General features: G+C 34.1%; 2 protein-coding genes and 1 pseudogene across 4 annotated transcripts; 1 reads left to right on the top strand and 2 right to left on the bottom strand.

Moving 5' to 3' along the window:
- The first annotated feature begins 3,382 nt into the window (after nucleotides 1-3,382).
- Nucleotides 3,383-4,317, top strand: LOC122299572 (early nodulin-like protein 1). The gene is made up of 2 exons (XM_043109946.1): nucleotides 3,383-3,678; nucleotides 3,808-4,317. The coding sequence occupies exons 1-2, from the start codon at nucleotides 3,498-3,500 to the stop codon at nucleotides 4,101-4,103; spliced, it is 477 nt and encodes a 158-aa protein (XP_042965880.1). The 5' UTR covers nucleotides 3,383-3,497; the 3' UTR covers nucleotides 4,104-4,317.
- Nucleotides 4,318-5,471: 1,154 nt separating this feature from the next.
- Nucleotides 5,472-10,659, bottom strand: LOC122299735 (annotated as a pseudogene).
- Nucleotides 10,660-10,983: 324 nt separating this feature from the next.
- Nucleotides 10,984-15,795, bottom strand: LOC122299725 (disease resistance protein RPV1-like). Of its 3 annotated transcripts, XM_043110149.1 has the most exons (6): nucleotides 15,059-15,795; nucleotides 13,729-14,839; nucleotides 12,930-13,208; nucleotides 11,948-12,811; nucleotides 11,226-11,762; nucleotides 10,984-11,069 (listed from the first exon to the last, which is right to left on the bottom strand). In XM_043110149.1, the coding sequence occupies exons 1-5, from the start codon at nucleotides 15,553-15,555 to the stop codon at nucleotides 11,244-11,246; spliced, it is 3,270 nt and encodes a 1,089-aa protein (XP_042966083.1). In that variant the 5' UTR covers nucleotides 15,556-15,795; the 3' UTR covers nucleotides 10,984-11,069; nucleotides 11,226-11,243. The 3 variants fall into 3 exon arrangements, with proteins under 3 accessions (XP_042966083.1, XP_042966084.1, XP_042966082.1); XM_043110150.1 differs by lacking the exon at nucleotides 11,226-11,762 and having other exon boundaries at nucleotides 10,984-11,225; nucleotides 11,919-12,811; XM_043110148.1 differs by having other exon boundaries at nucleotides 10,984-11,762; nucleotides 15,059-15,794.
- Between the last annotated feature and the right edge of the window lie 4,485 nt (nucleotides 15,796-20,280).

The raw sequence follows: 20,280 nt of genomic DNA, 5'->3' as shown, positions 1-20,280 counted from the left end.
TAGCCTTAATGAGACCTAAAGAGTGAACTTTATTCATGTTTTTTTGGAAAAAGAGTTTCGCCCAGATGGAATTAGAAGACAGAAATCCCTAAGCCAATTTATAATGAAGAGCCTTGATAACATCATAGAGGTTCCTGATACCAAGACCACATTCAGAAATTGGATGACAAATACAATTTTGTGAGACCATTTCTTCTTAGGATGACCATCGGAGTCACCCCAAAAGAAATTATCAAAAGATCTACGAATGGATTCAATGACTCTTTTGGGAGACTAGGAACATAGAGGATATGGATCGGAATGGAGGATAAAACTGATTTAATCAAAGTTTACCACCAATGGATAAAAAGATGTCCTTTCCAACTAGCTATCTTCTTATAAATCTTGGTGAGGATGTTGTCGTAAGTTGACAAAGGAATTTTTTTTGTAAGAGAGGGGGGGCCCCTAGGTAAGTAGTAGGGAAGACACCCCCATGAAAGCTCGTAGTAGACTCAACAATGAGTATTCTGGAACGACAGACATTCTTGGATAGTAATAAGATACTCTTGGATTGATTGATCTTTTGACTAGACATGCATTCATAATGGGGGGTGAACTTCATAAGAGTGCTGAGACTATTTTTGGAGCCATTAGTGAAGATCAAAAGATCATTGACAAGCAAAATATGAGAAATTGAGGTACAATCATGAGAGATAGCGTAGGGAGAAATCTGGTCATCCGCCATAAACTTGTGGAGGCCTCTACTCAAAGGCTCTTCACTAAGAATGAAAAGCAAGGAAGATAAAGGTTCACATTATCTTAGATCTTGAAGTAATATACCCAAAATGAGTACCATTTAAACAAATAAAAAAAGTATTATTGGAGAAGCAATTATGAAGAAGGGAGATAACACCCTCGCTAAAACCAAAAGAGGTAAGAACACCAATGAGATAATGCCAACTGAATCTGTTAAAGGCTTTGGCCATGTTGACCTTGAGCATGACATTATTACCTTAGACTATTCTAGATAAACTATGAGTGAGTTCTTGAGCCAAAGCAATACCATCGGTGATGATTTTACCTTCAGTAAAAGCACCTTGATGCATCGAGATTTTTAACAGTTTAGAGATTTTTTTTTATTGGATTAACATTAATATATATATTTTAGACATTTTTATGAATTCTTATAAAAATATTCTTATAAATTTTTTTTTATCATTTTATCATCTTTTTCTCTAATATGATATTATATAATTAAAAAGTAATTTATTATCTATTATTTATCATTTAATTATTTCATATCACATCAAGAACAATTAAATGATAACTATTAAGAGAAAAACATGTAATTAAAAATAATTAATTTGATATAAAAGATAATATATTTTCAATTTTATAAAATCCACTCATCCTATTTATTTATTTATTTTTTTAACCACAACTAACTTTTCATGCCAAGACCAACAATCAATTTATTAATGGGAAACACTACTTTGCCACTCGAAGTGTCTACCGCCCAAGTGTACAACCCCATCTTTTGCTTGGGCCCAATAGAGGCTATACCACTCCCAATAAATAAGTTTTATTAAATATATATATATATATATATATATATATATATAATTATTTTTAGAATAATTATTGGAAGTGTGCTCTCACGTATTGCTCTTCGGATTACTCTAGATTTTTAAAGGAGAAATACTTTAACAACAAATAAATTTTATACTAGTAAATTTATAAATTGATGTAGCTTGATGTCGTAATTATAATATAAAGTTACTTTTATTATAAAATAAATCTAACATATTATATGGAATCATGTTAATTTGAAGAATTATTTTTATAAAATCTCTTTACAATTGTAACACTTATCTTTTTAAAAATAAGTATGTGGCATTGTCAGGGTGCGATGAGCGATAAAATGCCATAAAAACATAAGTGTGTCTTCTCTAACATTAATTAATTCTAGAGAAGTACTACAATCATAAAGAAATTACACAAAAATAATTCTATAAATTGACGTGGTTTTATATGATTCGTCATATCTACTTTACAATAAAAACAACTTTACAATCTGACGAACCACAACAAATTACATCAGTTTAAGTAGCCAATGTCTTTTGGACGAGAAACGAAGTGCAAGAAGCCATATGGAAATTACATATTGTTAGATATTGGTGCTTTTGGCAATCTTTGCATCTTTAATTACTTCATCCAATTCCTCTTAATTAGGGAATAATGAAATCGAACAAGTTTTCATTTTTTGAAAACCAAACTGAAATAGTCATATGGTTTCTCTCAGAATTTATTCAACATAAAGAGCACATTCACCATGTTTTAAAAGCCAAAATGAATTGATTGGATTGAAAAAACCAGATCTAAATAAAATAACAGCAACAATCTTAACTTTTGAGTGGGCAAAGTTTGCCTTCATGTCGAAGATATAATTTTTGGCTCCGAGACTTCTTATAGTACTACCTGTTGACAAGATCTTGGGTATACTTATAATGAAAGAACAACCATTTCTTATTGAATCTGTTTTATAAAATGAGTTAGGTTCATGAATTTTTTCATTGTATCATAATCTACCACAGGACGAATAGGAGCCTACACTATTTATCCCGTGACAAAGATCATGAAAAATATTAGACTGCACGTGACAGAGGATATTGAGGAATAATCTTATATTGCCTGTAAACAAGGTTTTAGACATGTTTATAAGGAATGAACAACCATCTCTTGTAAAACCAGTTTAAGAACGAATGAAAGTTTACACTACTTACCTCATGACAAGAACCAGAAAAAATACTAGCCTACATGTGAGGGAGGATGTTGACTAATAATCCCACTTGCCTATGGATAAGAGATTGAACATGTTTATAAGAAATGAGCAACATTCATGAATTTCTTTGGACCTTCATGGTTTGTATATCTAGTCCCCAAACCAAACAATGCCGATAATATTTTTCACAATAAGACCGCAATAGAATTAATTTACACATAAGGAAAATTGAAGTTTGAAGACAAAGTAATTTTAGATATAGTTAAAGATTATGTAAGCTCTGTACATTCTTTTTGAAAAAGAGTGATGTCCACAATTAGAAAATTAATTTTTTTATATATTTCATATTTGTTAATTTTTTTTAAAACAAAGTGATGCTCGCGTACACTATAATTACAAGTATAATTTTTCTTGAAGACAAGAACACACCACTCTGTTTCAAATTTCAGACACATCAATATGCACAAAGATTTTTCCCTCCCGTTAGAGGTAGTGACGGAGAGATAAATCTGGGATCAGAAAATAGGCCCATGCCAGAACTGGAACATTAAAAAATAGGTAGGCCCAAAAAAAGGTACGCAAGGAATTCCAAATCGAAATCAATCTCTAAACCTAAACCTGCCATAAGGGCTAGTTTTCTCCCCGCCGTCACTATAAACAGCCCACAAAGGCCTCTATTTCCTCGACCATCTCTCTCTCTCTATCTCTCTCTAAAAGAATTGTAACTGTGTCTGCCATGGCTTCAAACAGAGCTCTGCTATATTCACTACTCCTCATATCTCTCTTCCTCTCCTTCATAGAAGCTAGAGAATTCTTGGTTGGAGGCAAGACCAATGCTAGGATAATCTCAGCCTCTAACTTAGAATCCCTTAACAAATGGGCTGAAGGCTCACGTTTTCAAATCAGAGACTCACTAGGTACTACACTATCCCTTTCTTTGAAATCTCCATTTTCTCACATTTCCTTCATCTGGGTCTACTCTGGTTAATTTGTTTCATGAAATTTTATTTTCATTAGGGTTTTGTGTTGCCTATCTTACTTTACAGTTTGGAACTATGATCCAAGCAAGGACTCTGTGCTTCAAGTGAGCAAAAAGGACTACGAGAGTTGTAGTACTTCGAGTCCTATAGCAGTATACAAAGATGGGAACACCAAGGTGAAGCTTGATAGATCAGGGCCATTCTATTTTATCAATGGAACTGAAGACCACTGTGAGAAGGGCCAAAAACTGGCCACCGTAGTGTTGTCAGTGAGGCATCGATTCTCCGATGTATCACCGACATCTTCTCTGGTGGAATCGGAAGGCCTGCGGTGGCTCCAACAAGTGATGGTACGAGGCTGAGGGGTGGTTTGGTGGTTTTGGGGGTTGTGGGAATGTTAGTGTTGTTTTGAGGAGGAAATGATGATATATGTTTGTAGTAGTTATGGTAATGAGTGGGATTGATTCAATTCATTGGAAGTAAAGTGATTTACAGAAGGGAAACATTTGTTTTGTTATTTTTATGATTTTAGTAATATTCTTTTGAGGTTACAATAATAAATTGAGATTTTAATGATGTAGTAAGATCCTTTACGTTGTGCTTAATAATGCCCTGCTAAAATCGTTGATACATTTTCATCATGCACTACTAGAATATGCAACACGAAAAAGTACTAGGTTGTTGTTCTGCACACTTATTTTAAGAATTGAGAAATGATAGTTGTAGTCATGAGTGTGTAAGCGTCGTATAAAATCATTTTGAAAAAAGGGAATAAATATAGGATTCATATAAAAAGAAATTAATTTTTTAATAGTGGACATCACTCTTTTTCAAAACGACTGCACGACACTTGCACACTCCACGACTGTATATAATTATTATTCACTTTTTTCAAAATTATTGTACGGTACTTGCATAATTATTTTTTCACGAGTAAAAGATTTGTTTACTTTTGTTAAAAACCTGTGCAATTTAAACTATACAAATCATCAAAGGGCCCCCGGGCGGCCCCGGGGGGGGGGGGGGGGGGGGGGGGGGACACAAAAAATGAAACTCATAAACTAGTTAGATGGACTCTAGGTCTAGAAGAGTTTTGCAATTTGTTGCATAATAAAAAAACCATATCAATTTTTGAAGTTCAGTTGTAAAATTTTATATCAAACATTTCTCATGCATTCAAAGTAAAGTAGTAACCATTCCTGAGAAAGGCTTGACTATAAAAATAATTGCACTAATCTTTTTGAGAGAAATGTAGTTCATAAAAAAAATTATAAAAAAATGTTTGATATATTATATATATATATATATATATATATAAATATAATACTAAGATTGTAAACCATTTTTATTGCAAGTTTGTCCTTTTAAGTAATTCTATTCATAGACCTCTCGTGAATAGAGATGGTTTCATTTCATCTCATCTCAGAATTTATTATCTCATTTTATTCCTAAACATTATTTAAACACAAATACTTTTCAATTTTCAATACTCAATTTTTTCATCTTTATCATTACTTAATCATTACAATTTTTCCAAACTTCAAAACAAAATACAAAAAGTAATTTAGTTTTTTTAATCCTCAAAACAAAGCTAATATTAAAAAATTATATCCTAATAATATTTTCACTTCATAATATTTTTATTCAACTTTTTATTTCTTGTTTTTCAAAACCGAGTAAAACATCTTACTCAAATAATTTCACTAGTATTCACAATCAATTCAATAGTATTCACAAAACACTTCTTGGTATTTCTAGAATAGCGATAGGAACCCCAGCATTATTTTTGTTTCATACGCGTCACATATCATCATTCTATGAAGAAACGTCATAAGATTTGTATGTAAAGCAAGCAAAGGCTCCCTCCCATAATCAATTTCAGAGAGAGAGAGATGGAACACGTGGGATTAACAATAATACAAGCAACAGATGCAAGTGACTGATTCACCTCGAACAAGTTCATGGGCTCATACGGTATCGCACAGAAAGTTCAGCAACAACATAGATGTTCCCAAGCGACAGACAGACACACAGCACACCATGAAGAATGAAACCCACACATTCTCATTTAAGGAGGGTCTTGACAATCTATTTGACATTGAACTTCTTGAGATCTGTATATGACCGTCCACATGACCGGTTGCCCAGATATGTAAACCATTGAAAGTGCAGCTCCAACTTAGGCCATGAATTTCAGTTATACATTAGTCTTGGCCTAGTGTAAATCAAGCAATCAAAACTCTCAAACTCCTTGCTGTTTGAAGAGTAACTACCTTATCATCAATGGCATCGAACTTTGTGAACAAGATCCCATTTATTAGTCTTGGCCTAGCTGAAGTCGAAAGGTTGGCTAATTTCTGTATACAAAATAAGTGTAGCTTAAATAAGTCGATAAATAAAAGGTCCCAACAATAGATGACAATCCTGAATCTAGAAGTCATACCTGATTGAATTTTGAAAGTTGATCAACGGCATCATTTCCAACCAGTGCCTCTCCAACAAACAAGACTAGATCAGGATTGTTTAGGTAAATAAGCTTTGAGAGTGCTCTCATCAACGGTTCATTATCCTGAAAAATGGAGTACATGTATCAAATGGCCATGATGGAGTAAAAACAAACATGTCAGTGAAACTCATAGTCCTAATTCTATATATAAGTCAGTATGATACATATAGCAGATAACATCACATATTTATAACATAATACCAGCTAAGCGCGATACCTGCATTCGACTAGCTGTATCAACTAGAACCACATTAGAACCATTATGTGTTGCCTCCTGAACTGCTTCCTTTGCTAAAATGGCAGGATCTTTCTCATAGCCCTTCTCAAATATAGAAATCTTACAAGAGAGAAAGGTGAAAATTCAGCAAAAAGGGTCCAGCTTGTATTACTTACATATTTTATTCAACAAACAAACCCTCTCCGAGTAAAGAAGCTAAATAGCTTGGTAATAGGCTGTAAAATCAAATGTCCTATCTGAAGCCTTAGCGCGTGAGTCTGCAGCTGCTCAACCGCTCCAAATCGGAATGTGTCACAAGCAGCCATCATGACATTGATCTCGTGCTGCAGAATCCAGTAGGCAACCTGCAAAGTAATTTTTTAAAGAAACTCTACACTCAAAATTCATAGAATATAATAAGTGTGCTCACAGGACCAATGTATGCAAATACACATGCACATGCATCCTCTACGATACAGGAGTAGGGGCTAGCTTACCTTGGCTAGATTAGTAGATTTCTCAACTCCATTAACACCGACAAAAACAATGTAAGGCTTCCTTTGTTCCCTGGCAGCATGCACATCCCTCAATATGTCAACAGAGCACCTAGGAGTTAAAATACGAACAAGAGCTTCTTCCATTGCTGCCTGCAGTCATTTTTTCGTGCCAGGGTCTTAATCTTATCACAAAGAATCAAATGATGAGAAACGAAGCAGTTGAGATTAAAAAAGAAAGGGATGGATTAACAAACCTGCACTATTGAAGATATCCTTGTAAATGAAGCCAACTTTTTCCCTTCAAGACTCGCTGCCATTGATTCACAGAGTTTCTCTGCTATCTCCTCAGCCTGTGATGTAAAAACAAGGAGCTCTAAGTAGCAGGCTGAGTGTATTTGAGAAGTACAGATAAAGCAAATATGAAAACATAGTAGATCGTTGATGCATACCACATTCTTCATTAGAAGCCTATCCTTGAGAGCTTTCAAAGCTGGTTCCAGGTCTGAATTCTCCATATTCGCTTTGCTCGCAATACTGAACATACGAAAGTGAATAATTAATGAAGCAAGTATCTGGTAATGTCAAGACAGATTTTAACAAAAAATGCAATGGTAAGGCGACAACCCATTTTAATGCCTAAAAGCCTGAAGTTTACAATTGATTCATGGGTTCTTACAAAATACAAAAACAAATATGAAATTTCAGCCATCAACAAGATAAACTTCAAGGAAGCCTACTTGTACACCCCAGCCTTTTGAAAAATAGATAAATAAATCACTACAAAGAAAACAATGATTTCTCCCAATAATTCCATGAGATAATTTATTTATTTCTTTCTTTTATAACGTAATTGTTTGAACTGCACAAGGGAAAATTAGGCACTTAAACTTCATTTATGGTTTAATGGCACTGTCTGTGTAAATTGAAAAATAAGTAGATTTTAAAGGAAGTAACGATGTAAAAACTAAATTATGGCCCAAAACATTATATTGAATTGCCGTATGGAGATCAAGTACTCAGTATCATATTTTTTTCATGAAGAAAGACATTGTTGAAAAACTCAAGCAATATCCTTCAACTAACTATGCCTAAAACTACAAATACTACAGATAGTGAATGGAAGTCATAAAAATAAAATTACGTGTATGCTCTAAATTAAGACATACATGCACACACAATAACCAAAGGATTGAAATTAATAAACTAACCTTTGGAACATTGTTGAAAACCACCCATTCTTCTTAGTTTCAGGCTTGCTGTCCTTTCCCACTTCCTCATCATCTTCAGCTCGCTTTCACTGCTAAAAATCTCTTCCTTGTCCATCATACTTTCTCCATGATCGACTGCAACAACCTCTATATTGTCCCCATTCTCACTCACATCATCTGTGAAATCCAATTTTGCCTGAGGAGGTGAATCGTCCCAAACGCTATTCTTCCTTGTTATCTTTTTCTTTGGCTCTGCCTTAGAGCCCTTGCTAACAAGGGTTTCGTCTTTCTTCCCACCTTTAGCTCTAAGCTTCTGAAGCTTATTTACATCAAAAGCCCCAGCATCGGAGCTCCCATTTTCTATACTGTTAGCACCAACATTCACCTTATAATCTTCATTATAAGCATAGTTACCATTGGAGTGCCCATTCTCCAAGTTGTGGCCTTTGAATTATCACCATCCCCACCATCACTGGGGGAAGCACTTTCACTCTTTTTGTTACTTACTCCTTCAAATCTAGCATTTTGCATCTGCCCTTGCTTCTTAATATTATTTAGAGACTTGCCCACCAGCTGCTTTAATCTCTTCAAATCTTCAGCACGAGCTTCAGCTTCCTTTTTCAGTTGCTTAAAAGTTTCATCAAAATCACTAAAGGCTGTCTGTTTCGGATCATACACCTCCAAAAACTCACGCTTCACCATTACGAGCAGATCGTCCACATACAACAGATGGAGGATCCGCTGATATACAGAAACAAATACAAGGCCAAGCTCGTTATGGAAGGTCCATTTGAGTGTGTAAGCAGCACTAGCGGCATCATAGTTGTATGATGCTGGACAAGACCACTCTTCCAAAAGACAGGACAAGATCAAGGCGTCAATTGGGGATCCCTTGAGCGCATTTCCAAGTTCTTTACATGTCCAGAGGATTAATCCTCCACGAGTAAATATTAGTAGCTGCTCTAACATTCTCCTATACTCGTATATATCATGTAATTGAATCCAGAAAAGCATTCAAATATAAGAACCAGGAATTCAAATATGGATTGGAAAATAGGAGACGTGGGGGAAAAAGGGCAAATCTCCGCTAAAACTAAAAGGAAACAAGAATTTCAATTTAAATTTTATAATTAATTTTTTCATTTTTGGATCCAAGAAACACCTTCACTCACTAATCACGCCAAATGCAAGCTCATATCTAAGGGAAGGATTCTCATATGATATACATGACATAGACCATAATACTTAATAAATCTATTTCTAGTCTTTACCCATTTCTATGAGCAAACTATCCAAAAATATATGCAGATTCACCGAAGTCATCCTCAAAAACTTAATTAAAAGAGAGATCGTAGAGGCCAATAAAATCCCAATCGATACGAAATCGGGTTCATCAAATCAATACACCAAAAGAAAAAAAACATCAACATCAGTTGGATCAGTGTATCTACAAATGACAAAAAAATAAATAAATAAAGAAAAAAAGAGTCGGAATTCGAAGAAATCGAAAAAGAGAAAGCAAATACCTAAATATTGATGAAAGCAAAGAAATCAATCTTTGAGAAAACCTGCAAATGAAGGAATAAAAAGAACTGAAAAGAAACTAAAAAAGAAAATAAAGATTGAGAAAGAAGAAGCAGAGAGAAAGGGGGAGAGGGAAGAAAACAAAACTTGGCACACGCCAATCCCACGATCACTAAATATTGTTAAGAAATCTGATAATCTAAATATTGATGAAACAGAAAAATAAAAATAGTTTGAATTATTATATTACATAACATTTTCAAATGCATAAATCAATTGAAAATCCAAACCAAAAAATAAAAATCAACAAAGGGCACAAAGCCTGAGACTGCAAATTCGTGAGGATCACTTTGGGAGGCTGCACAATAAAGACGAGAAAAGTTAGAAAATTTGTATCATTAGTAAAGAAAATATGCTCTCATTTTAAAAATAAGTTTAAATAATAAATTTTAATATTTATAATTTAAATTATTTTTTTAATAATCATTTTTTTTAAACATTTTTTTAATAATCTGAATTTTTATTAAAGAGAAGTATTTTTTAATAAATGAATTATTTTGGTGAGAAAACTTGTATGTTTGGGAAGACAGTAATTTTAATTATATTAAATTAATGGTATATATATTAATTTATATTTATATTTAAATAAATAATTTTAATTATATAATATATAATATAACACAGTAATACTGTAATATCATGTTATTGATTTTGAAAGCACGTAATAATTTTTTTATCAAAAATAAAACAAGAGAGATTATATTAATGGTGTAAATTACCTTTTAATGGTGTAAATCCATCGAACTGTCATCATCGTCGTCATCACTTTGAGTCAGTCATCAAACTCATAAAATGGATTCGAAGATACAATCATCATCACGCTTCCTCTTAGCATCACGCTTCCGCTTCCTCTTAGCATCACGCTTCCTCTTAGCATTCTCCTCGTCCTTGCGTACCAGATGGACCCCGCAACGTTTTATTGAGACTAGTGGTTTACCATCACAATTACGGCATCGAAAACAATTACAGCATTGAAAACGAATTTGCAGACTTCCCTTCGCTAGGGTAAAAGGCTCTAGATCGTATAAATCCAACCATACATGGCCTGAGCGCATTTTTTTTTCTGTGCTACCCAGACATCTACCATCATAGTTGACCAAAATCAAAATATCAGCGAATTTATCACTTGAACAAGCACTGGTTCCGGTGGTAACAGCACATGTAAGGATTCCTTTAATCGCACTAGGATTGAGCAGTTCAACTTCAATAAATATATGACTTGAACAACTATTTGAAGTCTCCTTGCAATTGGGGAACCAATTTGGAATCTTATTTCCCGGAAATACAAGGCCGCATGATTCGTCGCAATCATGTTTCTGTTAAACAAGCATCATTCTTTTTAGCAATGCATATTTCTATATATAGAGAAAGCTACTCGTGTGTATGTGTGTGAGCTAGTGGCCCTTGACCCAGATGGCACCAGCCTTGGTTTCTCAGTACGAGAATCAGGGTTCAATCCCCAGCATTGTTACCTATCCAAGAATCAGGGTTCAATCCCCAACATCGCCATCCTCTAAATTGTCATCCATTGAATAGTATTTCTCGTCATCATCATCACGCTTCCTCTTAGCATTCTTCTCTTCCTTGCGTACTAGATGGACTCCGCAATGCTTGACAAGTATTTCATCTGAATCCCATTCAAAACAAATTTGCAGACTTCCATTCGCTAGGGTAAAAGGCTCTAGTTCGCAGAAAGCCAACCATACATGGTCTGAGCCCTTTAAAAAAACTGCTCTGCTTATATTACCCAGACATCTACCATCATAGTTGACCGTAATTGAAATACTAGTAAACTCAAGATGTTCATGGTAGAGGGTAGAACAAGCACTGGTTTTGGTGAAAACAGCACATGTAAGGATTCCTTTAATCACACTAGGATTGAGCAGTTCAACTTCAATAAACATATCACTTGAACAACTATTTGAAGTCTCCTTGCAATGGTAGAACCAATTTGGAATCTTATTTCCAGGAAATAGAAGGCCGCATGAATGGTTGTACTGTGGACCTTCCTGTTAAACAAGCATCATTATTTTTAGCAATGCATATTTCTATATATAGAGAAAGCTACTCGTGTGTATGTGTGTGAGCTAGTGGCCCTTGACCCAGATGGCACCAGCCTTGGTTTCTCAGTACGAGAATCAGGGTTCAATCCCCAGCATTGTTACCTATCCAAAAAACAGAGAGAGAGAGATACCTGGGGGCTTAGAATAGCTGCCACATGACTCCCAACATTTACAAGCATTTTAGAGCATCCATGCAAGTCAATCGAATGTAGTTTACTCAAATTGCTGGTATTGAATTCAAACCTCTTTGATACTTCTGGAAAACTTTCCAACGAGATGCATCCACTAACTTCTACCACTTCTATATTTGGGGGAAGTTCTTCGATTTTTTTGAGTTTCTTGCAATCACTTAAATAGAGTCTCGTCAATTGAACAAATCGATCCATCCAGGAAGGAAGGATAACCAAAGTGCTCCCTGATAGATTTAATCCTTGCAGTGTGGAGAAGCAGTTGGTAAACGTGGAGGAATTTGATGGGGGCCGACAATGATGAGTCAAATGCACTGACACTTTCGGATACGTTATAATATCTGTGCAGCCACCGAGATTGAGAGCATATAGATGTTCCAACTGAAGAATGCTAGAAGGAAGATGCGCAAGGTGTACGTTGTCTTCTAGAGTTAATATTTTAAGTTTAGTGAGATTCCCAATAGAAGAAGGCAGTTCTTTTATACCAGTGGAGTTCCATTGAATCCAGTGCAAACGTTTTATTTCCAGCCCAATTTCAGGAAAGGACACCAGGCTTTTGCAAAATTCAACAAAAAACTTTTTCAGAGATCTCGTGTTGAGGTAACTTGGAAAACTTTTAAGTTTAGCGCAATAGCGAATTGACAACAGGACTAGTTTGCTAAGGGATCCAACAGATTGATCTACCTCAACTAATCTATTGCAACCCTCAATGTCCAATTCCTCTATATTTGGAAGCCCCGACATATCGGGAATTCTTTTTAGGAAATCACACTTAACCAAAATCAAAAATTTCAAATTCTGAAAGTTCTGTAAAAAAAAAAAAACAAAACAAAACAAAAAGAAATGAAATATAAGCTCGAGAAAAGCTTGCAACATATACGTACAATATTATATATATATAAATAAAAAGAGATAATAATAGTACCTTGAATTCATTTCCCAATGATTTGAGCTTCCACTTAGTCATTCTTAAATCAACCAGTTTCTTTCCATTAAAATTCGATGGAAGAGATGTACCATGATAGTTTTTAAAATCAAGCACCCTCAACTCATTGGAGAAATAACTAGGTGGTTCTGAAAAGAGTGCATTACGATTTACGAGTACTCTGAGATTTGGCATCTTTTCGAAAGTTCCAGGACTCAAGTGTATCAAACCCTTCTTTTCAGGCAAGTCTATCCGTATGCCTTCAATTTTGTTTGTTCCCTAGCAAGACAATGCATAAATTTACCAACAAAATCAGAACATAATAAAGTTGATCTTCATATTTTATCATTTGCTAGAATCATTAATTTGTTTAAATGTATATATATTATGTACATATAGTGCATGTATATATATATTACATATGAAAAGAAGACAAGCTTGTTTAGTCTTCCTCGCTTTCAAACTTTTTTAGAAAAAATTTCTTACCGTTTGGTAATTTTGTTATTAGAATGTTCCGAAGTAAGTGATCAAATACAAAATGTCAATGCTTGGTTTCATATTTACTAATTAATCTTACCTATTGATATAAGAAAAATTCAAGATACCGATAGAAAAACTACGTCTAATTGTAACCGGCCAATTAAGGAATTCTACTTATAAACAAAATACCTCTTATGAGTGATATGTGTGGTAGATGCAGTATGCATATAAATAAATGAGTGCAGGGATGCATGTGTGTATGTATTTCTCAGCCCATTTTTACAATCTCGAATGAAATGTACTTTTATGTAAATCTTACCTTATTTTGTTCAAGTACATAACGAACATCTTCATGAAACCACAACCTAGTGCGTTTTCCAGGATCTTTCTCTGACTCTTTACGAACAATTTCTTTGCCCATGACTTTGAGTAAATCATGCATGTTTATTGTGCCATCCTTATCAATGGTTATGAGAGACTTCTCCCTTAGTATTGGGATACCGGTATGGGGAAAGAAACCACAACCATTAAGTCTGTTAGTAACATATTCTTCACGTTCCCCTGCAAAGAAACATGCAATGTCCAAGAAAATACTCTTTTCACTTTCTTCCAAACCATCATAGCTTATTCTAAGCTTGTCTTGAATATTATCGGGAGGAATTCTTTTGTACTTTTCTAGAGCATCTTCCCAAAATTTAATTTCTTCTCTTTTATATAAATATGACCCCAGCACTTCTAAAGCCAATGGAAGGCCCCCAGCATAACCCAAAAAATTTTCTGTGAGTTCTGCAAAACCTTGGTTAGGTTCTTCATTTTCGAATGCTTTCCAACAAAACAGCCGACGAGCTTCATTGTGATCCAATTCCTCCATCTTGTATGTTAGATGAACATTATAATCAGTTAATAAACGTTCATTTCTTGTTGTTATAATAATTAAACTTCCTGAACCAAGCCAATCACAATCTCCAAGTAACTTTTCAACTTGGGACAATTGATCCACATCATCAAGAAGTAAAAGAACCTTTTTACTCAAAAGCATCTTTTTTATGAGACCCATTCCTTCATCTTCATTTTGAACCTTCAAACTCGAGTCTCCTAGGATCTCACGAAGAAGTGTTTTTTGCAATCGAATTAAAACCTTCCCTTGCTTTGAAGTTTCTCTCACGTCGGCAAGAAAACAACTATATTGAAACTGGTTAAGAAATGAGTTGTAGATCTCTTTAGCCAGAGTTGTTTTACCGACTCCACCAACTCCAAAGATCCCTAGTATGCGTGTAGTGTCATTCACTTCTACACTTGAAAGCTTATTACGGACGTACTGTACTCTAGACTGCATTCCAACTAGATGCTTGGAAATGTGATTTAAAGATTTAGGCATAACTACTTTAAAAACCGTTCGAACAACTTCTTGGATAAATTCAGATTCGTTCCTGGCAATGAAAAAGAAAAAAAAAAAAAAACAGAGTTTTTAGGCTTTTCACAACAAAGAAACAAAAGAAAATGAACTTGTACTCAAAGTTTTATATCTGGCAACAAATGGCAATGATCTATTTAATTAACGTTTTTGGTTCCCTTCTCAGATTTGGTTTGCCTCGTTAAGATGTATTATTATCGCATTTTTGTGTTAAGAGTGGGTAGAAGCAACATACCTGCCTCCTGAAGTGAACCCAGCCAAGTTGGCCACTTCTGTAAGGGCTGATTTCCACCTCTGTAACTTCGTCTCATCCTTGATCTTATCTTTAAGTTTAGCCCATGCTTTTCCGAAACTCTTACTCTGATGTCGTACCTCTGTTGGATCTACATTGTAAAACACTGGTAGAACTATTTGTTGCTTTGTTTTTTCACAATCGATGATCATCGCCAACTCTTCCAAGCACCATCTCGATGATGCATACTTTTTTGAGAGTACTACAACTGAAATCCTTGAGCTTTCGATAGCTTCGGAAAGTGCTTGTGAGATTTCTTCCCCTCTTTTAAGCTTGTCGTCATCTCTGTATGTGTTTATGCCTCTTTGAACTAAAGCAGCATATAGATGGGCAGTAAAATTGTTACGAGTATCCTCACCTCTAAAGCTCAAGAATACATCGTACTTCCACCTATGAGTAAAAGAAGAAAGGGAAGAGGAAGAAGCACCTTGAACGGCCATCAGAGAAGTAATTGTTTATCGATGACGGATTACTACTGAAAGTGTACTCTTCTTAAATTGAGAATTCAGAAGTTGAAAGTTGCATTGGAAATACATGTTTGATGAAGAAAGATGATGAGAGTTTCTTGGCAATTTCTTGCGGTCCCTTTCAATGGAATAAATAATAAATTAATTAGACAGGGTCCTACTCTTGGCAACTTCAAGGAAAGATGAGGAGTTTCCTAGGCACTTCCTTGCGGTACCTTTCTTTGAGATAACTATTAAATTACACAGCACTACAACAAAAGTTTCTTGGTATCTTCTTTTGAGGTAACTTTCATTTGCTTCAGGAAAAGCATACGCGGCTTGAGGAAAAGCATGCATACGCGTTTGTTAAAGAATCATTAGTTTATCGGCAACTTCTTTCGGTTCCTTTTGTTGATTGACTTGACTTCTTTTTTCACAAGAAGAATATCAGTGGAAGGCGATTGTCTTGTGGAAAATAAGTTGTAGCATGTGGAAAATAAGCTCTAGTCTTGTGGAAAAATATGCCCTCCACTCTCTGCATCCTCTGAGTAGGAATTGGTCTAGAGATAGCCGATCGAGTGTTTCTTTGCAATGAGATTGTGAAGTTTGGATGCATTAGGGTCTTGGATTTGAATAATTTATTATTATTTTCTAGTACTCCATCTTTTCATTAGCGAATTTGGATGAGAAGAAGCTTTGTTGAAGCTGAACCACTTCAATAGATTTAATATCTTGGAAAGATGAGGAATTTCTTGGCAACGTCCTTGCAGTACGTTTCATTGAGATAAATAATAATTAAATAGCAGATGATCCTATTTTGGCAACTTACAAGAGAGATGAGTTTCTTGACAACTTCCTCGCTGTAACTTTCACATAACAATAAATTATGCTTTAATTATAAGATTTTCAAACAGTGGATTATCCAATTCAGTAAGCAATTGAAGTGGAACATAGGGTTATTTTTATGTATTAACGACAGATATCATGTTTGAGTACTGTTCTTTTCAAAGGCAGTAAAAGAGGGACCTTCTGTGGGCAAACCCAGCCATTGGAGGCCCATGGACGTTGGTATATTTTGGCTTCACTCCCAGCTCTGATATTTTTCCAGATGAGCTACAAACGTTTGATTAGTTGTGATTTTAATTATTGGATGTAAACTTACTCTGCCTTGGAGTTAATTTCTCAATGCCTTTTAGAAGTCCACAGGCACTTGTCCACTTGATAAACTTCAGTACTTTCCATAATGTGGTACAGAACTTGACTTATAGATGATATGTGATTTATAACAAAATCAAACAAACGACAACTACTCTTTGAAAAACTCTGTCTATGACTAAAGCAAGTATGCAAGGGCATTTCTTCTTAGCTCAGTGTGTCAGAATACATTTTGGATTGAACTACGGCTTGTAATCAGAAAATCTATCTACTTTTTTGTGCCAAGATAGTTACTACAACTGCTGATCATATTGGTAAGACAATGCCTTGCAGCATGACAAACTACATACGAGCAATCCTTTCTTTCTTTTCAAAACCTGCTCTATTTCCTTTACCTCTTCATCATTTTCAAAGCTCACTCTGCCACTTGCCATTTGGTCCTTGCTCTGCCTTTGGGGTGAACTTTAATTATTTGTGTTATGTAGCTTCAAGGATGCCAGTGCATTTAACTGATTAGGCCAGAATTTCAGAGGAAGAGTCCCTTCTAGATGCTTGAATTTGAGAAAATAGACTACTCCACACACACAAGCATATGCTTGAATAATCTTGATACATTTTTTGATCTTTTGTTTATTGTCTGCATATGCTTATTACGGGAGCGAGCATACACGATAATGGCGTATAGGAAGGACCCTACAAAATAAGGCAACTTTGGGCTCTCATAAAGTCGAGTGCTGCAACTTCAGCCACTTATAATAATATTCGGAGCTGTTTTTCTAATCATTATTCTATGATTTTTGGCAACTAGTAGAGCACTCATCAAGGAGTTTGTGCTGGAATTTGTCATTAATGCAGAAGATTTGGTTTTATTGCAACAAACGATCCTCAATCTTGAAATGTTTGAATGCAGGTTTATGAGCAAGATATATATAGCCTTCTGCAATTTAATTAAATGCAGTGTGGTCCAACTGTAACCATTCTATGCAGTTAAATGCAGGATTATTCATTGTTAATGCAGAGAATATGTACACCTACAGGCTACATATATATATATATATATATATATGTGTATGTATGTATGTATGTATGACTCAAAGGAGTTCTTGTGGGGGGAAAAAAGACCATAAAAAACAGAGGAGCTTGTAAATACAATTTTACAGACGAGTTGCAGCCCTAGGTAGCCATACAATTTTACACTCAACTGTAAATTACTTGGATCAACAATCACTAAATATTATTAAGAAATATGAATATCTAAATATTGATGAAACAGAAAAATAAAAGTAAAACGAATTACTATTAAGCAACATTGTTGAAATGCATAATTCATGTGAAAATCCAACCAAAAAAATGAAAGAGGCACAAAACTCCCAAGTAACTCCATCTAATACGGGCACAAAGCTTGAATTATAAGGAGAGACGGCGAAATCCCGAGAAAATATACATCATCTTTCGTATTGATCATCTCCTTGTGCTTGCGTACCACAAGGACTCCAAAACTTTTAATTAGCATTCCATTGTCTATACTATAATACTTAAGTTGCAGACTTCCCTCCACTGATTTGAAACGTTCTCCATCCTGTTCAACAAGGGAGCTAGCATCATAATTTTTAGTAGACAAAGGTACACAATATGAGAGAGAGAGAGAACCCATAATTTGAAATGCTTGAATTCATTGGAGGTGGTGACTAGAGCAGCTCTCCAATGGAGGGATATTGTATTTTATCCGAGTAGGTACCATCAAGGGAGAGAATATTTTGACTTTGTTGCAACTGAAGAATGCTATTAGGGATATGCCTTAATTTGTCGCACTCTCTTAGATTTAAATGTACAAGTCTAATGAGATTACCAATCGATGGAGGCAGTTCTCTTATAGCAGTGCCTTCTAATTTAATATTCTTCAAACACTTAATTTCACTCTCAATTTTAGGAAAATTCTGCAGCTTTTTGCAGTTAGAAAGATCAAGGGATTTTAGAGATTCCAACTTGACGGATCTTTTGGAAAACTAGTAAAGCCAGCAGATTGATCATGAGGAGTTTCTGGGCCACTTGTGGGTGGTGCCTTTTATTGAGACAAATAACAAAAGATGAATACTAAATATAGTAATGAGTTGTGCAAAGTGCTCTCATTTTGAAATAGTAGAATTTATTATTAAAAAATTAATTTTTTTTAGGTAAATATCATATTTATTCACTTTTTTTCAAAAAAGAGTACACGATACTTACACACTCTATGACTACAAATATAATTTCTCCAAACAAAATACACATGATCCTCTTTTTCAAAGTAAGCCCTATTCATGAGAAATGCTTGACTAATAAATAACAGCATTAATCTTTTTGAGAGAAATGCTTAAGTTCATTAATATAAAAAAAAAAAAAAAAAAAACTGTTTGATATTATAATACTGAGGGATTGTAAACCATTTTTATTGTAACTTTTTTCCTTTTCAAGTACAAAACACTTATTGGTATTTCTAGAACAGCGACACCAACCCCAACATTATTTTTGTTCCATACGCGTCACATAGCGTCGTTCTATGAAGAAACGTCATAAGATTCGTCAGACATTTTCTTCTACACTCTAACCGAAATTTTAGAAGTTATTTCCAAGCCCCTTTTTTTTTTTCCTTTTTTTTAATTTTTTTTAATCACAAATAGTTGTGTATTTATTCTTGGAAGGGTTTTATGAAGGGGGTGTTCATTGGTGAAAATTATAGGGAAAACCTTTTTAGGGGAGAAGATAGGGTATTTTTGGATTGTACTTTTATTTTAATTAAAGAAGAATTATTTTGATTTTTCTTTTGATGAGAAAGAATTAATGATGCAAACTATAATATGAGAAATAATAGTTTTGCATTTTGCATATATATTTATATATATTCTTATATTAGTTTTGCACATAATTTTTTTTATAGATTCAGATAATTTAAATATGGCTTACTAACTTAATAATTTGTAACACGATATGAATCATATATAAGAAGAAGACTCAAAATCATACGAGTGAAATTGGTAACGTCTAGCCTTCCGTCATAATTGCCAACATCGCCATTAGGATATTGACTTAAAACATTGTTATTGGATTATGCATATGTAAATGACATTTTTGATGAATGTAAGATGAATTTAGATATTGACTATTCTATTAACATAAATCTCTACATTAGAATAACTATTTTTTTATTATATAATAATAAAATAATATGTGATGAATTTAACTTTGACTATTTCATTCACATCAAATCTCTACATTAGATTATTTATTTATTCATTATATAGTAATAAAATAATATTAACCTAAAAAATATTTAATTTGGATATTTTTAATTTATTTAACTTTATCATGAATTTAAGTTTAATTAAAAAATATTTAATTTTTTAATTTATTTAGCTTATGAATTAAAGCTACTGAGTCTGGTGTAAGACGAAATTAAAGCTACTGGGATATATCTATGCGAGCAAAGAAAGAAAGAGTTATAATAAATTAATAAAATAAAGATTTGATAATTAATGTATAGTTATAGCTAAATTTGATATTTTCTTTTAGCTAAAAGTTATAAAA

Source organism: Carya illinoinensis, chromosome 16 (genome assembly GCF_018687715.1).
Source record: "Carya illinoinensis cultivar Pawnee chromosome 16, C.illinoinensisPawnee_v1, whole genome shotgun sequence".
Taxonomy (NCBI): Eukaryota; Viridiplantae; Streptophyta; class Magnoliopsida; order Fagales; family Juglandaceae; genus Carya; species Carya illinoinensis.
Note: the sequence above shows the minus strand (reverse complement) of the source record. Positions and strands in the feature narration are given on the sequence as shown.

Excerpts from the sequence above, each read along its gene's own strand:
- LOC122299572 (XM_043109946.1), top strand. The coding sequence starts at position 3,498 with ATGGCTTCAAACAGAGCTCTGCTATATTCACTACTCCTCATATCTCTC. Across the intron at positions 3,679-3,807 it reads TCAAATCAGAGACTCACTAG|TTTGGAACTATGATCCAAGC; the intron begins GTACTACACTAT and ends CTTACTTTACAG.
- LOC122299725 (XM_043110149.1), bottom strand. The coding sequence starts at position 15,555 with ATGGCCGTTCAAGGTGCTTCTTCCTCTTCCCTTTCTTCTTTTACTCAT. Across the intron at positions 12,812-12,929 it reads CATTGGGAAATGAATTCAAG|AACTTTCAGAATTTGAAATT; the intron begins GTACTATTATTA and ends TTTTTTTTACAG. Across the intron at positions 11,763-11,947 it reads CAGCTATTCTAAGCCCCCAG|GAAGGTCCACAGTACAACCA; the intron begins GTATCTCTCTCT and ends CTTGTTTAACAG.